General features: G+C 65.2%; 8 protein-coding genes across 8 annotated transcripts; 4 read left to right on the top strand and 4 right to left on the bottom strand.

Annotated features, from left to right (window-relative positions):
• Nucleotides 1-181: 181 nt before the first annotated feature.
• Nucleotides 182-1621, top strand: EMIHUDRAFT_225481 (hypothetical protein; the record flags this gene model as incomplete). Its single annotated transcript, XM_005789718.1, has 2 exons — nt 182-610; nt 911-1621. 2 exons carry the CDS (start codon nt 182-184, stop codon nt 1619-1621), a joined length of 1140 nt encoding a protein of 379 aa, XP_005789775.1.
• Nucleotides 1622-2171: 550 nt separating this feature from the next.
• Nucleotides 2172-3529, bottom strand: ACPT12 (aromatic amino acid permease; the record flags this gene model as incomplete). Its single annotated transcript, XM_005789717.1, has 2 exons — nt 2172-2942; nt 3005-3529. The coding sequence occupies 2 exons, from the start codon at nt 3527-3529 to the stop codon at nt 2172-2174; spliced, it is 1296 nt and encodes a 431-aa protein (XP_005789774.1).
• Nucleotides 3530-3913: 384 nt separating this feature from the next.
• Nucleotides 3914-6500, bottom strand: EMIHUDRAFT_225479 (hypothetical protein; the record flags this gene model as incomplete). The annotated part of the gene is made up of 3 exons (XM_005789716.1): nt 3914-4540; nt 4679-4709; nt 4864-6500. 3 exons carry the CDS (start codon nt 6498-6500, stop codon nt 3914-3916), a joined length of 2295 nt encoding a protein of 764 aa, XP_005789773.1.
• Nucleotides 6501-7534: 1034 nt separating this feature from the next.
• On the bottom strand, nt 7535-8976 carry EMIHUDRAFT_109805 (hypothetical protein; the record flags this gene model as incomplete). The annotated part of the gene is made up of 2 exons (XM_005789715.1): nt 7535-7885; nt 8215-8976. 2 exons carry the CDS (start codon nt 8974-8976, stop codon nt 7535-7537), a joined length of 1113 nt encoding a protein of 370 aa, XP_005789772.1.
• A 266-nt stretch (nt 8977-9242) lies between these two features.
• On the top strand, nt 9243-9953 carry EMIHUDRAFT_225477 (hypothetical protein; the record flags this gene model as incomplete). Its single annotated transcript, XM_005789714.1, has 1 exon — nt 9243-9953. One exon carries the CDS (start codon nt 9243-9245, stop codon nt 9951-9953), a length of 711 nt encoding a protein of 236 aa, XP_005789771.1.
• Nucleotides 9954-10578: 625 nt separating this feature from the next.
• On the bottom strand, nt 10579-10956 carry EMIHUDRAFT_58276 (mitochondrial ribosomal protein L17; the record flags this gene model as incomplete). Its single annotated transcript, XM_005789713.1, has 1 exon — nt 10579-10956. A coding segment is annotated over one exon (378 nt), but the record flags the coding sequence as incomplete, so codon positions are not given.
• Nucleotides 10957-12050: 1094 nt separating this feature from the next.
• On the top strand, nt 12051-12671 carry EMIHUDRAFT_70509 (hypothetical protein; the record flags this gene model as incomplete). Its single annotated transcript, XM_005789712.1, has 1 exon — nt 12051-12671. A coding segment is annotated over one exon (621 nt), but the record flags the coding sequence as incomplete, so codon positions are not given.
• A 3285-nt stretch (nt 12672-15956) lies between these two features.
• EMIHUDRAFT_225473 (hypothetical protein) lies at nt 15957-17053 on the top strand (the record flags this gene model as incomplete). The annotated part of the gene is made up of 4 exons (XM_005789711.1): nt 15957-15963; nt 16034-16282; nt 16426-16622; nt 16856-17053. 4 exons carry the CDS (start codon nt 15957-15959, stop codon nt 17051-17053), a joined length of 651 nt encoding a protein of 216 aa, XP_005789768.1.
• Nucleotides 17054-19226: the final 2173 nt, after the last annotated feature.

Genomic DNA, 19226 nt, shown 5'->3' with positions numbered 1-19226 from the left:
TGCCGCGGGACCCGGGGTCGCGGGTGCTGTTGGCCTGTTGCGCTCTGGTTTTCTCTAGAGGGGAACCAAGGTCACGAAAGAAAGAAAGAAAGACAAAAGCGGCTCCAATTTTTCTCGTTCAAAAGACGCCGTGGAGAGCGCGCGTGTCGTTGACCGCTGAGTTGCTCAGCCTCTCGGCTAAATGGCAACCGCTGTTGGCGTGGTCGGTACGAGGAGCCTCGACTTTGACGACTTCGACGACTTGTGCACATCCATCGCCGTCGTGACTCCCTCGTCTCGCACGAAGCGGAGGGACAGGACCCGGTCAAAGGCAGCGAGCACCCGAGCAGCTCCGCGCATGAAGGAGCCCGACCTCGAGGCGAGGGCGGCGGCAAGCAGCGCTGGAGGCAGGAGGAAGCGCGCGAGCCGGGGCGAGAGCCGGGCGACGAGGGCCGTAGTAAGCGAGGACCAGGAGCAGGAAGGCGACCTCCGGCTGATGACGCACGGATCTGGCCGCTCCTGGATCTGCTGTCTCACGCTATCCCTGCTGCCCGTTCTGCTGCTGGCCGCCGGCGCGATGGCGGCCACCGCCTCGAGCTGGCTGAACCCGACCCTTCCGCTCGCAGATCGCGTGTGGCACGCGCTGCTCCCGCCGCTGCCGCCGCCGCTGCCGCCGCACCGCCCGCCAGGGCCGCCGGCTGCGCCGCCGCCGCCTCCAACGCCTCCCTTTTCACCCTCGCCGCTTGCGCCGCCTGCTCCACCGGCACCGCCGCCGGCGCCCGCCCCGCCGCCTTCGCCCTCGTCCCCTCCGCCGCAACGACCGCCGCCGCCGCCGCCGCCGCCGCCGCCACCGCCTCACCCATCACCTCCACCGCCTGAACTAGTCTTCGGCCAAGTAAGCTGGCGCTTCGACCCCTCCGTGATGAACGAGGGCGCGTGCCATTTCTACATGTATCGCGCCCAAAGTCGCGTCACCTTCGAGTGGGGCTCGATGAACCTGGGGACCCTTCCGGGCGTGCTCAAGTACCTCCATACTGAGATCGTGCCGATGAACCACCCGGGCAACAGGCTCTGGTCGATCGACCGCATCCTTCGCTTCTCTGTGCTCGTGCGCAACCCCGGCCCGACTTGCTTCGCCAAGCAGCACGTCTTCGCCGCCTTCGACAGCGGTCGCTGCACCGTCCCCGCGTGCGCCTCGCGCTGGGCCAGCTCTGGCTACTTTGTCGGCTGCCAGACGCAGGGGGCAGGGAGCATCCACGCCTACGAGGGCGCGGTCTGGTACTCGGTCCCGGGGCCCTGCCCTTCGAGAGAGTTCCGCGACGAGACCGAGGCGTGCCGCGCGGCGGAGCCCGGTGGGCGCTGCCGAGCGCCCGACGGCTCTCCCACTTGCACTTGGGAGCTGAAGCTGGTCGGCCACATCACTCTGGATGAGCTCGCGGGCATCGGAGACTACCGAGCATTGCAGCGCAGCGGGGGCCGAGAGTACGACCCGGCCACCGATCGTGGAGTCGGCACCTCCTTCTGGGACGGGGCCCGCGATCGAACGAGGTGCGCCGAGCGAGTCGCCGCTGCGGAGCGGCTGTTCCACAGGCGCTACCCATCCCAACCACAACACCTCCCCACGCCGGCTTGTTTGAACTGACGATGGAGGTGTGTGTGCACACCGCGGGGGACGGGACACGAGACACGCGAGTGAGAGGAGCGTCAAAAGTGAAGAGAGAGAGAGAAACACCGGAGAGTTGATACAAACTTTGTTATGACCCCCCCCCTGGTGAACACACCAGCGAGGGAGGGCGAGACGATCGAGGGGTCCCGTACCACGCGGAATCGACCCTATCGCATACTGACATATGTGGGCCCGCAGCGGCAGGTTTGCGGGCGTGCATATTTTGTGACGTAGAGTTCGTTTTGTGCAGCGAGACGAACGAGCGCAGCCGTGAAAAACAATATCGCTCGGACGCCTAGCCCCTCATTCTCAGCTCCATCTCTCGTGTGCACAGCCACACTACAGGCTCGGACATCAAGAGCGAGATGACTCCAGAGCATAGGTCTCTCCAGGGCCAGGCCATGGTCCAAGTCTTCAGAGGAGCGCTGCGGGAGGGACCACTCTCTGGAGCGGCGTTAACGCCGGCAGCGCGCGCACACACACTGTATCAACACGATATTATTCAGTTTCCGAGACGACGCACCCCTTACTTCCAGAAGATGAGACACAGGGAAAGGGGCATGATGATTAGCCCAGTGCACGCAAGGAGAAAGCCGAGCCAGCGCGATGGTCGCTCGGGGAAGAGGATGAAGTAGCACGCTCCGGGAAGGATGTAGGAGACGGTGGTGGACCCGGTGGCACCCACCACTGAGAGGATGAGCCCGAGGTCCGTCACGACGAGGGCGATTGAGCCCGAGGCGAGCACAAACACCGTTGTGATTGCCATGTGCAGGACGAAGTCGTCGATGTCCTCGCCGCCGCACGCCCTGACGATCGACGTGGTGCACGCCCTCGACGGGTGGGCTTGCAGGGGGTAGCAGCACGACACCACGAGCGAGATCGCTAGACGGGCGACGGCAACAATGCCGTTGTCCGAAGGGTACGATGCGAGGATGTCGTGGTCCACGAGGCCGCCAAAGGTCGAGTAGCCCGACGCGCCAAGGATGATGTAGACCGCCAACGCTGCGCCAACCGCCAGGACGCAGACCTTGATGTTGCGCTGCGGGGTTGGATCGCTCAGCTCGTTCGTGATGGAGAAGATGTTCTGGTGGCACGTGTACGAGAAAACAAACAGTGGCAGCGCATGCAGGGTCTGGCTCGGGTTCGTGACCAGTGCCGTTGGCCCCTTGCACTGCTCGATGCTCTCGCACTCGGAATAGGGGTCAAAGTCAGAACTCGGGGAGAAGGCAAAGACGACGATCATCACGGTGATCAGACCCACGCAGGCCAGCGCCACCGCCGACACGTGACGTAGCGCCTACGGTCACACAGGCTCACTCAATCTCGTCCGTGGTGGACCTCCTCTCAGGTAGCCCTCACCGTGATCCTAGGCATGTAGGCTAGTGGCGCGGCGACCGCCAGGGCGGCCAACGTCCAGAAACGGCGCTCCAGGAGGATGCCGCTCGCACCAAGATGAACGGCGGCTTTTGGTATCGAGTCGCCCACTACAATGAGGTACGACGTGGCGACGCCGAAGCATTTGATTGCGATTGCAGCATCAAACGCGATGCCAGCGCCAGGGATGGCAAGCTCTGCGACCGAGTTGAACGAGGCTGGCCGACCGACGTGGTCGGCCGCCTCGGACAGCATCACGAGTGCCCCGGTCGCACACGCTCCGAAGCCGGTGAGCATGAGCGTGCCCATGAGGTAGCCACACGCAGCAAACGCGAAAGGCAGCCCAAGCATTCCCGCGCCAAGGATGGTGTTTGCAAGAACGAAGACGCCGCCGTGCAAGGGCGTGCCCTGAGGGAGGTAGATGCCAGAGCCGATCGACGAATAGATCGATGGCGATCGGATCAGAGGCTCATTGTACTGCGAGAGCGACCTGAAATCGGCCGAGCTCATAACTGCGCTGCGCACGGACCGACCCGACCGTCCCTAATGACTTCATGCGTGAGCGTCGTAGTGTACTTCGGGGTAGGGCGTTTAGGGGCCTAGAGAATACCCCCTCTTCCCTTTCCCCCCTTAGCTAAAAGTACGTACTTCTCCACGCGACGCGCGACGCCCACCCCCCGGGCTCTAGCTGCGCGCTTCGCGGACGCTCTTGCAGCGAAGAGCGATCGATCGAGCGCGGGAGAACAAAATGTTTGTGTATTCTCAGGCTGCAACCTTTTCTTGGATCTTGCCAAACCTGTGTCGTGTCGGAATTTTGCGTAACTTTAAATAAACCTATAATACCTACACACCTCTCCTCTCCTCTCTTGACATACATGTACTTCATGATTGCTATTAGGCACCTATGTAGTGACCTCTCCGGTCGAAGCCTGGCATGCCGGGGATGTCGCCGGGAGGGTAAGGGCAGCGGCCATCTGGCATCTTGGCGAGCATCGCGCGCGTGGCAGGCAGGTGGTCCTGCTTCATGCCGTTGTACCCCTCAATGTTGCACCATCGGATGGGCTTCGTCATCGAGCCGTCTGGGAGGATGTTGTAGTCGCACAGCATGATGCGCGGGCACGTGGTCGAGTTGGGACGCTCCGCGACATTGACGCCGTCGGCACCCGCCAGCGGCTCACCGGCGGCGTTCACCGGCGGCAATAGCGACGAGAGCAGACCACCGGCCGAGGAGGAGCGCTCACGCTGCTCGCCCGTCGCGCTACATGCGGCCTTGCCTTCCGGGAAGGGCGAAGGATAGTGAAACCCCCACGTGCAGTTATACGCGACGAACGGATTTTGCCAATCGAAGCTGCCACCGCCATAGCCGCCCATATCCTCCTGCGGACAGTATCTCGAGCTCTCCGTCAAGATGTACCGCGCCAGCTTGTTGAAGTTCGCGTTGGCCTGCGACGAGCCTAGCCAGCGGCAGAGGCGGCGCAAGTGGTGGTTGGCGATTCGAATGACGCGAACGCCGGGCCGCGCCTGTCTCACCGCCGCCATTACCTCGCTCATCGGCGTGCCGTACGCCAGCGAGATTTGGTCGGGGGCGGCCGCCGCCGGCACCTCGCCGGGCGCCGCGACCGTGACGGTGACGGTTTGCGTTCGCAAGAGGGCAGGCACGTTGGGGTTGTCGAGGAAGGTGTGCTCGCGCCTGTTCGCTCGGCGTGGTGGGTGAGAGAGTGTTTTGCTCGCCTTCCCTGGGACCCCGTGTTGCGTGACTGTCTCTGTGCGATTTCGGGCCCGGGGTTGTGTTTTCGTGTGAGAGAGTGCCTCTGCCGCGAGGCCCGGGGCGGGCTCGAGCGCACCAGCGCACTCCCTTGGCCGCCCACCGAGTCGGGTCGTAGAGCGCGTCCTGGGGGCAGTTGAAAGGCAAATTCATGTTCGGCACCATCGGGAAGCGGCAGTTCTTCAAGAAGCCCCAATACCGGTCGCAGTGGCACCACAGAGAGGGGAGCACGGGGATGCCGCCGACGGCGGTGGCGAGTCCGAGCAGGTCGCGCACGGCCTGCCTCTGCGGCGCGTCCATGTGCATGTGCCTCTGCGGCGACCACGACGGGAAGCGAGCGTAGACGGCCGCCTGCTCCGCCTCCGAGTAGGTTGGGCCGTCGAGGGCGACAAAGACCCCCTCCGTGAAGTACTCAGGCGGGTCGACGGCCCAGAGCGCGGCCTCGCGCGCTCGCTGCCGCTTGCCGTGCGGGTAGGTGCCGGTGTCGCCGAACTGGAAGGTGAAGTGGACGGTGATGGGCTCGTTGCGAGGCTGCTCGTGCCCGGCCATGTCCTGCACGTTCTGGTTGAACCAGGTGTGGCCACCGCTGAAGGGACGCATCGGCAGCGTGCCAAAGGTGAAGGAGGAGGGCGCGCAGCGCTCCTGCGGCAAGCACGGCGGCCCCCCCAGCGCGCGGTAGACTCTTCGCGTCGACGTCGCCTCGGCGAGCCCAAGCCTGTCCACGGCACCGCTGCGCCGCAGCAGCTCGTCGAGCTCGCCGCCGCGCAGCTCCGCGCCACGGACGACGCCTTGGAAGAGCGACTGGTCGTTGACATTCTCATTGAGGTGCTTGTCTCCCTTCCTGCCCAGCATCGCCTGCCGCCACGCCTGCACCATCGCCTTTGAGCCCTGCGTGCAGCGAAGGAAGACGACGCCCGTGTTGAGGTCGGAGCCGTGGCTCGGCCGCCGGCCCGCCAGGTCCGCCTCGGCGTTGAGCTCGTCGGTCGAGACGAGGATGTCTGCGGCGGCCAGCAGCGACGCCTCGGGAAGAGGAGGCTCGGCGCCGCCGTAGGCCATCCAGCGCGCCCAGTGCCCGTTGAGCCACACGACGTCCAAGTCGGAGATGAGCACGTTCAGGCCAGCGACCAGCAGCTCCCACAAGAAGGCAACCTTGACGAGGCCCATCTCGAGAAAGTCCGAGTCGTGGTGGCGAAAGTAAGCCCACTGCGTCTTGATCTGGTACACGCCCTCCTGCGCGGGCTTCCGCTCGTATGTCCAGACGTCCAGGTCGGGGGAGATGGCGGCGGCCGGCACCGACTTGTTGTTGCAAAAGCTGAGGAGAGCCGCGTCCGCGGCGCCCACGAGCAGCGGCTTGAGCGCGGCTCGGCGCGCAAAGTGGAGCCAGTTCTGCACAAAGTCGACCATGACGGAGGAGCCGAACGTGAAGTGGACGGTGGTGCCGGCGGCACCTGCATACGGCGCCAGCTGCTGCCGCGCCGCCTCGTTGAACAGCAGCTTCGAGCCGCCGCCTGGCTTGAGAAAGTTGGCGTTGGTGGCGCTGGCGGCCGGCGCTCCTGCGCGCACCGGCGGTGCGGCCGAGGGCGCAGCTCGAGGCGGCGCCAGCTGCTCGGTGCTGCGTGGAGAGCCCTCAAAGCTGCCACCAAAGCGCACAGTCGCGTGCTCGTGCACCGAGCGGCCGCTTGCAGCTGCGTGCGAGCCGTCGCCCAGCCTCGACATTGCGGAGCCGAGGAATACCAGGGCGGGCAGGAGAAGCGATGCCGCCGCACAGAGGAGGCGCCTCATGCCGTCGAGCGGCTGGGAGAGATGGCTGCTGAAAAGCAGCGAGGCGGGCTTGGGCGATCGGAAGAAATCGCGCCCAAAGTGTCTCCTGGTTCTCTACCGGTGCCGTCCTCCCATCCCTCCCTTGGGTTGTCTGTTTTCTTTCTTTCTTTCTTTCTACCGGTAGGACTAGGTGGATATCCTTTGGCCGCGTTGGGTAGCGAGGATTGGTGTGACGCGATCCACGCAGGCGTGTTTTCTGGCGGCCGACCGTGAGTTGCCCCTTCTCCGACTGCCCCGGCTAGTTCACGAGAGTTTCGCGGGAGTGACCCCATGCGTCAAACCCGCGACCTAGCGCGGGTGGGTTGGAGGGGGCTCGCTGGGGGTTGTCCTCCTTACATCCCTCGTTTGGAGTCGCATAGTCCACGCCTGTGATGCACGCCCTGTGAGCGGGGCGGGGTGCGCACTGTGCCTCTGTGTTCGTGCGTTGCCCCCATCTCGCTCCTGTGGAGATGACTGCTCTATTTATTTATTATCCCTCGTTTACTGCGAAGAAGAAGAGGCGGCGACCAAGGGTGGCCGCGACTGCTAGCGCATAGAAGATAGATCCCCCTCACGTGCACCCTGTGGCGCTGTGGGCCGCCGGGCGCCGCGAGATGGGCGATGGTCTGGGAACCGAGAGGGTGGTGCTGCATCGTGCATGGGGGTATAGGTGGTGGAGAGTCTCCAAGTGATCCCGAAGTGCACCCTCCCGAAGAGCCGCGAACTACTCCTCTAGTCTCTAACACGCAAGAGCTCGCCCCTACCACAATTCTAGTAAAGAGAGGAATCCCTCGAGTACTCAGCGCGCGCACGTACAAATAAGCGCAATGTGCATGTCCCCACATGGCTCCCCCACGGGCTCTCCTGTATCGCCTTCCTCTCTCTCCACACGTGCATCGACTCGCAACTCACATATGCAGGCGTCCACCCCCACCATCTCTCTGAGCTCCTCACCGCAAGCCGCCGGGCCGCAGATCCGGCTCGCAAGCCGGGCTGCTCCCGGCGCCGCCCTCGTCGGTGTCGGTGCCTCTTTGGCCGCTGGCACCGCAAGCTGCCCCGGCTGCCTGCGCCGGCGAGACGGCGCCGACGCTGCCGGTGGACGACAGTTCGGTGGCGGTCTGTGGCTTGCTGTCGGTCTGCTGCTGCTGCTGCTCCTGCTGCATGTCGAGGTAGGTTGGCTGCCACGACTCGAGGAGGACGCGGAGCAGGGGCGCCGAGGGGGGCGCGTGCGTCCAGCCCGCCTTCCACGAGACGAGCAGGACGGGGAGGACGATCATCGACTGCATGAAGCCGTAGATCACCTGCCGCCGCGCGGAACAGTCGGGGGCGGCCGAGGGGCGGGCAGGGGTGCGGGTTGCGGGAGGCCGCGCGCCGGCATCGCTGCGGCGCGGCCCGCCTCTGGCTCACGGTAGGCGGAGATGGCGAGGGCGGATGCGACGCCTGTGAAGCCGAGAGCCGGCGGGGGGCTGGGCCGAGGCGAGAGCCGCCGGAGGGGGGTGGGGGGGGGTGGTGGGGTGGTGGGGGGGGTTGGCAAATGGTGGGCGGGGCGGTTGGGGGGAGGGCTGGGCGGCTCGGCGCCGATGTTTTGGAAGAGGCACTCGACGACGACGGCGACTCGCTCGGGCGGCACCAGCCCCGCCGCGGGGAGGGAGGCGACGGCGGCGGAGAGGGGCACGGCGAGGAGGGCGGGCAGCGCGAGGGAGGCGTAGACGGCGCCGGGCCGGCTCCAGGGCGGCGCGCTGCTCGACGAGGAGAAGCTGACGCCGATGACGATGAGCGCGAGCCCGCACGCGTTGCCGAGCAGGCTGAGCCGCTCGCGCAGCTTTGGGGCGCGCTCGCGCCGCTTGCGCGAGATCCAGAGCGAGGCGAGCAGGCCGGCGCAGACGCCGCTCACGATTATGGCGACCGAGGTGAGGAGCTGCGCCCACGGCAGCTCGCCCAGCAGCGAGCCACCGTAGGTCAAGGAGAGGTAGATTGCGAGGTTGAGCGGCAGCACGGCGGCGGCCGCCAGGGTCGAGGCGGCGGTCGAGGCGATGGAGAGCGGCAGGTCGGCGTTGAAGAGGCTGCACCACCAGTTGCTGTACGAGCCCCCCGGCGAGGAGGTGATGACGAGCAGCATGGTCCCCTCCACCGTCTCGAGCCTCAAACGGAAGGCCAGCACCGAGCAGAAGCCGAGCAGCGGGAGGAGGACAAACTGGCAGAGCATCGCGCACAGCACGCCTCGCGGGATCCGGCGCCAGTCCCTGCGCAGCACGTCCAGGTCGATCGCCGAAGTCAGGCACAGGATCAGGACGAACAGCAGGAGGTAGTTGGCCGCCTTGAGCGCCGGCGCGACGCTGGCCGAGGAGGAGGGCGGCGCGAGCGGAGGCAGCGGCGGCGGCGGAGCAGACATGGGTGCCTCGCTTTGCCCAGCGGGAGCCAAAAGCGGTTCGAGGGCGCGCGAGGCCGCCGCCGCGCAAAAGAATTTTCAGCGTTTTTCTTCTTTTGCGTACGCCACATTTTTCTCGTCGCACAACACTACCTGTGTCTTGCCTTGCCAAGGCACGGGACTGGCGCGTGGCACTAATAAACACAGAAATCAGCGGGCCAACGTCCCCATCCGCCCGCCGATGGTTCCAGTGTGGACTGCCAGATCGAAAAAATTGGCAACGCGGGCCGATGGCCACGCTGCACGTCGGCGACCGCATCTACCTCAGCGAGGGCGAGGGCGAAGGCGCGCTGCTCGGCGTCGCCGGCCCGGGGAGTGAGCAGATGGGCGCTTGCGAGGGCGCCGCGCCCTCTGCGCGCTTTGCGAGCGAATGCGTCTTTGAGGTGCGCCAGCAGCACAACTACGCTGCTGCCAAGCAGATCCGGGCGCTGGTCGAGTCGGTCGGCCGGTCGGCGCTCGAGCTGGCCGCCGACCCTGCGCACAGACGCCTCTTCGAAGACCGAGAGAGGGAGCGCGAGGCGAATGCCGCCGCCTTCGAGCGGACTGCCGGCCGCGAGGTGAGGTACGGGCAGGTCATCCAGCTGCGCAATGCGTACAGCGGCGCGCTGCTGGCCGTCACGCGGCGCTCGGCACACGTCTCCAAGGATGCGCGCCGCGTGACGCTCGAGGCGGAGCCGGGCGAGGCCGCGTGGCTTCGCATCACGCCACGGCTCCGCATCCACGCAGAGGGGCAGCGCGTGCAGCTCGGCGACCCGCTCCTTCTGGAGCACGTCTCCACGGGCCTCAGGCTGCGAGTCGAGCGGCTGGGAAGGCTTCCCGATGGCCGGCGCGAGCTCTGCGCCGCGGGCGACCCCACGTCGCTCAAGATCGAGCGGTATCGCCAGCATGTGCCGGCGGTGGCCGTGCATGTGTGTATATTGCGGGTGCATGATCCACGGTAAGTGGAGAGGAAGGTGGAGGAGCAATAATACGTAGGTACCGTGGTCTGTACGCGTCTTGTCTCCCATGCGATTGCACCAGTCCACCAGAGAGAGAGCGGAGCGAGAGTGAGTGCCCCCTGCGGTCGCGCACGCCACACGCAGGCCCCCGTCGCCTCTCGGTCCAACTCCAAGGGCTCGGCTTTCTGCGTGTGTGCGCTCTCTCTCTGGAGGCAGTCGGAGCTAGGCGGGGAGGAGGTGAGGCGCTCGTCTTTCGTGAGCGCGTTCCGGCTCACTGGACTGTGCGCCTGCGCGGGGCGCGCAGGGGCGAGGGGGGGCGGGGTTGACCTCGGGGTTGACACACGTTGAGCGGCGCGGCCTGATCTCAATATTTTCGCAAGCGAATGAGCGAATGCACAAGAGGAAAAGACAGAAGCGGGGGTGGGAGCAATAGCACACGTCCTGGCTTGCAAGGCCGACATGGTTATGATCTATCAGACTAATTGCGTCAAGACGGGTCGGCGCCGGGCTCGTAGCCATATCGACGCGCGTCGACTGTGTTGCGCGGTGTCCCCTGCTTGTGCCACTCGCTGCGCATGTCGCGCTTGTGCGCGCGCCATTTGCGCCCGCCTCGGCCGGGGTACGCCGACTGCGGCTGCTCGGCCAGCGTGGGAGGAGTCCGCAGCGTGTGCAGGGGCCTGTCCACGAGCTCCACAAAGGACATCGGCGAGGAGTCGCCGATGCGGGGGTACGTCTTGAGCACGCGCGTGTAGCCGCCGGGCCGGTCCTTGTATCGCTCCGCGAGGATCGTGAAGAGCTTGACCAGCTCCGGCCGGGTGGAGACATACTTGCCCGCCTGCACCCGCGCGTGCGCCGTGCCCTGCTTGCCAAAGTTGATCACGCGATCGGCGACTCGCCGCAGCTCGCGCGCGCGCGCGTGCGTCGTCTTGATCCGCTCGTGCTCGATGAGGGACTTGACGAGGTTCCGCAGCATCGCCCACCGGTGCGCCCGCCCCCGCCCAAGCCGGGTGTTGAGGCAGAGAAGCCCGCGCGCGGGCTGCCGCAAGAGGGCGCCGGCGGCCGCCGGGAGCAGCGAGGGCACCGGTAGCCGCGACGCGTGCGGCAGCGCGCCGGGCGCGCCGGCGAGCGCACGCGTGGGCAAACGCGCGGCGCGAGGCCAAAAACCGCCGCCGACCACCTTTGCGAGCATTGTGTCGCAGCGCAAGAAAAAAGATCACGGACCGACAGCACTCGAAAGAAAGTTACGGGGGAAAACAGTCGGATCACGGTCGGAACAGGGTCGGAGTAGGACTCGAACACGTGGTCGAACGCGGTCGGATCATGTTCTCGTCAGACCTTTTTTTCCGACCGTGTTCGGACCGCCTGCCGAACACCCGGTCGGTCGCTCGAGCGTCGGGACGAGCGGGCTTGCGCCACTGGTGGAGGATTCAGTATGCCGCAGGCGGCTCCCACCTCGATGGGTTATCACTCCTGCACTGGCATTGAAGAGGGGATCAGCATTCAACAAACAGGAATCGAGGTGACCGCATGTCTGCATCAGACGTGTCATCCGTCCCGATCGTGACCAACCAAAGCCACCCCCTCTTCGTAGACCCCATTCTGAGGGGTCCTGATTCCAAAGCCGCTCCCAGCCGCACCCGCCAAGCACCTGACGGCCGCCCAAGTGCTTGGCTCGTGCCCAGCCGACCGGCAGGCGATGCCCACTCGCTGCTAGGCTAATCCCGGGCTGTCAAGCGGCGGTGTGGTGCGGTGAAGGGCAGCGGTGCCAAAACTACGACTATTAGTACCGTGCGGGGGCAGTGCATTTAATTCTGTCAAAAATCGAAATGTGCTCCGTGGGACGTATTGGGCTAGGATCATACGTCCGGGAGGCCCCCCATGCGTGCCGCAACGACCCGCAGTTCTGGTACCACTCTCTTCACGTTCACAGCTCTTAAGTGTGCCATAACTCCGATACATGGGGTACCTGGTAACACCGGTCTCCGAGGGGGGGGCGTACGGCAGCGCTCGAGTCGGAGCACTACCTTCCCTGCGGGCGCGTCCCCTCTCCAAATTCGTTCTGCGCGCCACAGCTGTGCAAGCTAGTCTGTGCAAGCGCATATGGCGCTCCTCGCGGCGCTATCGCTCGGCCTCTGCGCTCCCTTCACAGCGGACGTGCACCTGCCTCTGCTCGGCGCCGCCAAGGCCGCGGCGCTCGCGGTCAATCAGAAGCTGCGGCTGCTGAACAACGAGATCGACTTTGGGACCAAGCATACTCCACACATCACTCTATACCTTACCGAGTGGCAGTGTCGCAGCGACGCGCTGGTCAGCGCCCTCCGCTCCGCCGTCGTGCAGCTGGCGACTCAGCGCTGCCGCGTCACGCTCGGCCGAGCCTACGCCGCGGGAAAATTCGCGATGCTCAACGTCAGCGCACCCTGCGCGCGCGTCGCCTCGGACGCCGTGGTCAACGCGACGCACCGCCTCGCCGCGCCCAACCAGAGCGTGCCGGAGTGGGTCTATGCGCTGCCCGAGCCGGCGCGCTCCGAAAAGATTGCCGACGTCCGCCGGTTCGGTAGCCCAAACGTCTTCGATCAGTTCCGCGCGCACGTGAGTGTGGGATGGGCGTCGGACGAGTCCTCGGTGGCTTCCGCGGTGGCGCAGCTCGCGTACGAGCCCGGCGCGACCTTCCGGGCGGACGTCGTCGCTGTCGGGTCCACGGGCGCGCACGGCACAGTCCTCCGCGGGAGGGACATCGCCCGGTTCAACCTGACGGACGACGCGGAGCTCTGCGCTGCACACACGGCCGCACGCGCCCACGAGACGTGGCGCGAACCGTCGGGTGAACTCCGCTTCCCGTACCTCGTTCCCTCTGGCCCGTATTCGCAGTTGTGGGACTGGGATGCCGTGTTCCTTGGCGTGGCGACGCTCGCGCACGGCTCGCGCCCGTACCTGGAGGGATCGATGGCCAACTTCTTCGCCGCCGTCAACCGGAGCACCGGCAGCGTCACGGGCTGCCTCACCGCAAGTCTGCCGACCGTCTGCTCCTCCGACCCGTCCGCCCGCAACGCGCTCGTGCATGCAAAGCCAGTCCTGATTCAGGGCGCCTGGCTCGCTTCCGCGGCGCCGGGCGGCGACCCGGGCCGCTTTGAGCGCCACGCGCCGGCGATGGCGGCGCTCCTCGCCTTTTGGGACCGCCCGCCTCGGCGCGACCCGGCGACGGGGCTGCGCGTGTGGCACGACCAGCTCGAGAGCGGCGCGGACAACGGCGTCCTCTCGCGCTGCCCCTCTGCGCGCTCGAACTGCTGGAGCGACTCGCAGGCGCTCACGCTCGGCTCGGCGGACGTGATGGCGCTGCTGATCCGTGAGCACACGGCCGCCGCCCTCTTTCGCGAGCACTGGGGCGGCGCGCACCGCACCGCAGCAGCGGCTCACCGCGCGGCCGCCGCCAACCTGACCGCGACGCTGCACGCGCGGCTCTGGCGGCAGGACCTCGGCCACCACGCCGCCTGGAACACGAGCAGCCGCGAGTGGATCGAGGCGCGCACGTACGTCATGGCGCTGCCTCTGTGGGCGGGCGCGGTGAACGCGTCGCAGGCCGACGCGATCGCTGCCAGCCTCGCCGGCCCCGACATGCTGTCGGCGGTCGGGCTGCGCTCGGCGAGCTCCTCGGACCCGCGCTACTCGAACGCGGACACCATCGTGCCATACTCAAACTGGCGGGGGCCCATGTGGCTCAACGCAAATGCGCTCGCGTGCTACGGCCTCGCAAAGTACGGCCACACCGCTCTCGCGCTCGAGATAGCCTCGCGCGCGGTGGCAGCGCTCGCCGCCGACCTCCGCCGCTCGCGGGCGTGGCACGAGGCCTACTCGACGGAGAGTGGCGCTGCGCTCGCCGCGCCAGGCTTCCTGTCCTGGGACACGCTCTCGGCGGAGCTGCTGTCCAGCCTGCGGCGAGGAGTGGACCCGTTCGCGTTGGCGGCGAGAGCGGAGCCGCGGGGGAGCACAGAACCGCCGGAGAGCAGAGCGGTGTGACTTCGTGAAGCCACCGTAGGCCGCTCTTCAATCATAGCAAAAACAGAAAGAACGCTGAAAAAAGAAAACATCAATGCCGTAAGGTTTCGGTTGTGTCGGTGGAGACTTGTTCACACCGGTATGCCTTGCTCCTTTAGGTGCTTTTAATACGTTCTGATTCTTGTGCTGATACTTGCGTCCGAGACTGCTTGTGTTAGCCCTGTGGGTTTTCTTTTGCCCTCGGTGTCCTGTCTCGGTGCGAGTTGTCCCCCTTTGTTGGATCTCTAGTTGTTCCCCTTACAGCAGTGGCAGTCCGATCCGCGGTTTCTCTTGCAGTGGCTTTCCGCCGACAGGTTGGCTGCTCGGTTCGCTGCACTTGCGGCGCGCCGGCTCGCACCTCGCTCTCAGCGGTCGACCATGCTGCTCTTGCTGGGCGCCGCCACAGCCCTGCGCCTCGGCCGTGCGCCTTCGCCGCGCATGGTCGGTGGCGGTGCGGCCGGCACTGCAGCAGGCGGCGGCGGCGACCTCTCTGGCGGCAACGACGAGCAGCGGAACAAGCAGGTCGCCTCTTTGCGTGCTCGCTTCAACGCACCAGACGCCGAGGACGTCCCTGCCGAGGAGGCGGTCGAGGCAGCGGCAGAGAAGGTGGCCGCTCAGAAGCTCGGCCTGCTCCTCGATCTTCCGTTGTGTCGGTACTCTTGGTGCCTACTGCCCGGCCACCAGGTCGCGATGAGCGTCTGGCAGCCGCAGTACACGCTCATGTTCAACCGCCTGCTCTCTGAGCCGGGTCCGCACTACTACTTGCACGTCCTGATGCCAGGCGGTGCAGAGTCGCTCGGCGAGCCCGGCTACGAGCTGGAGCCGGGCTCAAAGGCCTCGCTGATGGGCACACTCTGCAGGGTGGCGGTCGGGCAGCGGAACGCGGACAGCACCCTGACGCTGGTCGTGCAGGGCCTGGGGCGTGGCGTCGTGCTGCGGCCGACGCAGATGCTGCCGTACTCTCGCGGCGACGTGCAGCTCTTGCCCGACTGCGAGGCGCTCCTGGCGGGTGCGTTAGCGAGTGAGCGAGTGCTGGGGACGGCGGCGGTGGCGGCGCCCGCTCGTGCAGTCAAGCGCCGCTTGGTGGCTGCTGCGGCGGCGGCGGAACTGGAGGCGCACCTGCCGTACGAGGCGGTCAAGGTGTCGGTGGACGCCGGCGGACACCTCGCGCCGCTCAACCAGCTCAACGTGAGCGCCGCGGCGGCCGTGATTGCCGCGGCGGCGCCGGCCGTCGAGGAGGCGATTCGAGGCACCCTCTCGTCGCTGGACGGGTCGGGAGGCCCGCTCTACGAGGGCAGCGCCGCGCTGCGCTTGCTGGACGGTGCCGTCGAGGCGGCCGAGCGGGTGGCGGCGGGCGGGGAGGAGGCCGCAGCTGATATCGGTGCCGAGATGCTCGAGGGGCTCGAGGAAAGAGTGTGGACAGAGCTCGACGGCCTGCTCCGGGACATCGAGGGGCAGAGAGGTCCGGTTCCCGTCCCGTCGCAGCTGCTCGGGCTGATGCCGCCCGCGCCCGAGGCCGGCTGGCCAGACAGCTTCCGGCTGGGGGTGTCCGCCGCGCGGCTCTCGCTCGAATACAGGCTGAGGGCGAAGGGGGAGGAGGAGCTGAGCTACGTGCCCGTCGACGCGGCATACCCGGCCCGGCGGAGGGCGGAGCGGCTGAGCTGGGCGATCTGGGCAATCATCGGCAACCAGACGGTGGGCGTGAACGCGTACGGCGGGTCGCCCTACCAGGAGGTGATCGAGGCGGACGGGACGGCTGAGCGGTTGCGGCTCGCGCTCGCTCGGCTAGTGGACATTCGCAGGGAGATTGGCGTGTGAGGCGAGTGTACGTCTTGTCATTTCTCGCTCGCGGGCCGCTTTAATCTCTGGATCTGCGGGGCTGGGCGCCCGCCCGTCGCCTCTGAGGTGGGGAAGGTGGGGTGTGGGGCCGCCCCTTGTCTGAATACTGAAAGACTAGGTCCAGCCCTGGGTGGCATGGGTTGTGACATTTGGCGATTCCGCGGCTTACTGGGCCCCTGAGCCGCTCCCCGTGTGCGATTCTTGTGGCCCAGGCATGGTACTGATAGTAAACGGTGTTCAGGACCGGCCAAACACAGGCTACAGCCCCACACACGCGCCCGCCATAGCTCCTGGAGAGCATGCGCGAGTGACGCGCTACGTCAGTACAACGAGCCGCGAGAGTGGCATCAGAGGCAGGAACGACGTGCTCTTGCTGCACCTCGCAGCTGCACCGAGTGTGCTCGCAGTGTATGCTACGGCCGCCGCCTACGGCATTGCTCTCGTGCAGCTAGGCGACGCAGGTCCATCAGCAGGGCATCCAATGCGAGCGCACATTGTGCGTAGCCGCGGGCAGGTGGCAGTGCACAGCCGCACACCGGCTCTGGCGGCTCGTTGCCCCCGGCAGTGCTGCTAGTCATTAACTTGCGTAATGGGGCCGCAGCAGGCTGCTGCTGTGGCAGCAGCAGCAGCCTGCTGCTGCCTGATTCAGTCAAGCCAGCGGCGCAGCGAGGCGTGCAGAATTCGCGTGGTTTTGTCCCTCCTGAGGCTGAGCGCATTCGAGCCCATCGACCGGAGTTGGATGGTACCACGCGTCTCACTGAGACGCGGGGTACTGGCCATGGCGGGACGGCCGAGCGTGAGGTGGCGAGCGGAGCGAGCGACAAAACAACGAGAAAAACACAGATCTGACGGACGAGATTTGTATATTGCGCTCTTGTCTGGGGGCTCTTGGACAGCAGCTCACAGCCCTCTTTTTGGTCGGTTTTTGGTGCTATAAATTCAAAATTTTCTTCGCGCGGGGCTCTGCCCCGCACCCCGCTGGGGCTGCCAGCCCCAGACCCCAGGCTGGGGCTCTGCCCCAGACCCCGAGTTAGGCGCTGTCGGCGGCCAGAGGCCGAGTTACGGCTGCAGGCAAAAGTCGCTCGCTGCCGTCTGACCTCGAAAAACATCGCGATCTAAACGCACGGAACGCGACAGCAACGGCCGAATGCGTTTTCATAGTGGGCGCCTTCGGCGCCTCGCCCATGCGGCGCACCGCCGCTCCTCCCTCGCTCGCCCTGACCAGTTCGTAAAGCTGATCCACCCTCGCACCCGAGTTTGCAAGCGCGTTGTCGGCACCCTCCAGCGCAACCCTATCTGCGCTCGGTTCATCAGATGCGAGCAGCGCCTGCAGCCCCTCGCCATCCGTCAAAACACAAAAGCTGGAGGGCAACGTCGACGGCGGCCTCCTGCATGATCGTCTCGTCGTCGCCAGTGGCTGGGTCTTCTGGCTCCGACCGGACGGCTCCAACGCCCAGCATCTGAGACATGAACGCGAGGTCAAATTCTGGCACGTACGGCGGCAGCTCGGGCATCTGCCTCTGCCCCCTCGCCGCATCAGCGAGCGCGCTCGTGTCAGCTCGCCGCTGCTCCTGGTGCCGCTGCTTGGCCGCCGCGCTCGCACTCGCTCCGCTCAACGACATTGTGAGGAAGCAACGGTCTGCGAGAACCTTTCGCCCAGCGGGTCCACCACAGAGTTCTCCCAGTCATGTGCCCAAATGCGCCCGCCGTTTTCCGTCATATCCCCCCCCCCTCCGAAACCCGCCAGAGCGGCGAAAGCGAGCACAAGAGCGGCAGCTCAGTCCACGGGAGCGGCAGCGAAGTAGAAGAGCGCCCAGCAGGAGGTGAGGCGGCAGCCTAGTGTATTTTGGAGCTTGACTGAGTTGCGCGAGCTTCGTCTCTTCATTCGATCCTAATTCGAGGCAATGGCAGACCTGCAATCCCCTAGCGCGGATTGGCCCCTCGCAACCCCTTGGGCGCGCACGCGGCGGCAGAAGCGAAGAGGCGAGGGGCGACCGCCACACTGGGGAGCCGACCGTTTCTTACGGCGGTTCTCCGACCCCCGAAAGCTACACTGTGATCCGATCCTAAATGTTAGGATCGGATCTTGCGCTTCTACACAGCAAAACTACGAGCATATGGTAACGGGGCTAGTTACAAGCCCTCGAGCTCGTAGATCCGACCTCGTAGGACCTACGAGCTCGACGCTGGTAAACTAGCCTTGTAACTAGCCTGGATACGACCCGGCACAGCAAAATGGGGTTTGAAGAAAGGGATAGCCTCTTCGAACCCATTCAAAGCAACAAAACACACAACGAACACGAATCAAAAGTGCGCTGCTGCGCCTGCCCAATTACGAGCCGTGTTACCAGCCCCTCGTAAGCCGGATGGCCAGCAGCAAAACGGCTCAGCAGGTTAAGAGTAGCAGCAGCGGCAGTATCGCAGACAACAGCACAAGAGCGGCAGCTCAGTCCACAGGCAGGAGCGGCAGCGAAGTCTCAGATTAGGATCCACTTAGGGTTAGGGTTAGGGTTAGGGTTAGGGTTAGGGTTAGGGTTAGGGTTTGGGTTAGTTCGGGCTAGGGTTAGGGTTAGGGTTAGGGTTAGGGTTAGGGTTAGGGTTAGGGTTAGGGTTAGGGTTAGGGTTAGGGTTAGGGTTAGGGTTAGGGTTAGGGTTAGGGTTAGGGTTAGGGTTAGGGTTAGGGTTAGGGTTAGGGTTAGGGTTAGGGTTAGGGTTAGGGTTAGGGTTAGGGTTAGGGTTAGGGTTAGGGTTAGGGTTAGGGTTAGGGTTAGGGTTAGGGTTAGGGTTAGGGTTAGGGTTAGGGTTAGGGTTAGGGTTAGGGTTAGGGTTAGGGTTAGGGTTAGGGTTAGGGTTAGGGTTAGGGTTAGGGTTAGGGTTAGGGTTAGGGTTAGGGTTAGGGTTAGGGTTAGGGTTAGGGTTAGGGTTAGGGTTAGGGTTAGGGTTAGGGTTAGGGTTAGGGTTAGGGTTAGGGTTAGGGTTAGGGTTAGGGTTAGGGTTAGGGTTAGGGTTAGGGTTAGGGTTAGGGTTAGGGTTAGGGTTAGGGTTAGGGTTAGGGTTAGGGTTAGGGTTAGGGTTAGAATTAGGGTTAGGGTTGGGGTTAGGGTTAGGGTTAGGGTTAGGGTTAGGGTTAGGGTTAGGGTTAGGGTTAGGGTTAGGGTTAGGGTTAGGGTTAGGGTTGGGGTTAGGGTTAGGGTTAGGGTTAGGGTTAGGGTTAGGGTTAGGGTTAGGGTTAGGGTTAGGGTTAGGGTTAGGGTTAGGGTTAGGGTTAGGGTTAGGGTTAGGGTTAGGGTTAGGGTTAGGGTTAGGGTTAGGGTTAGGGTTAGGGTTAGGGTTAGGGTTAGGGTTAGGGTTAGGGTTAGGGTTAGGGTTAGGGTTAGGGTTAGGGTTAGGGTTAGGGTTAGGGTT

This window comes from Emiliania huxleyi, assembly GCF_000372725.1.
Source record: "Emiliania huxleyi CCMP1516 chromosome Unknown EMIHUscaffold_125, whole genome shotgun sequence".
Taxonomy (NCBI): domain Eukaryota; phylum Haptophyta; order Isochrysidales; family Noelaerhabdaceae; genus Emiliania; species Emiliania huxleyi.
Note: the sequence above shows the minus strand (reverse complement) of the source record. Positions and strands in the feature narration are given on the sequence as shown.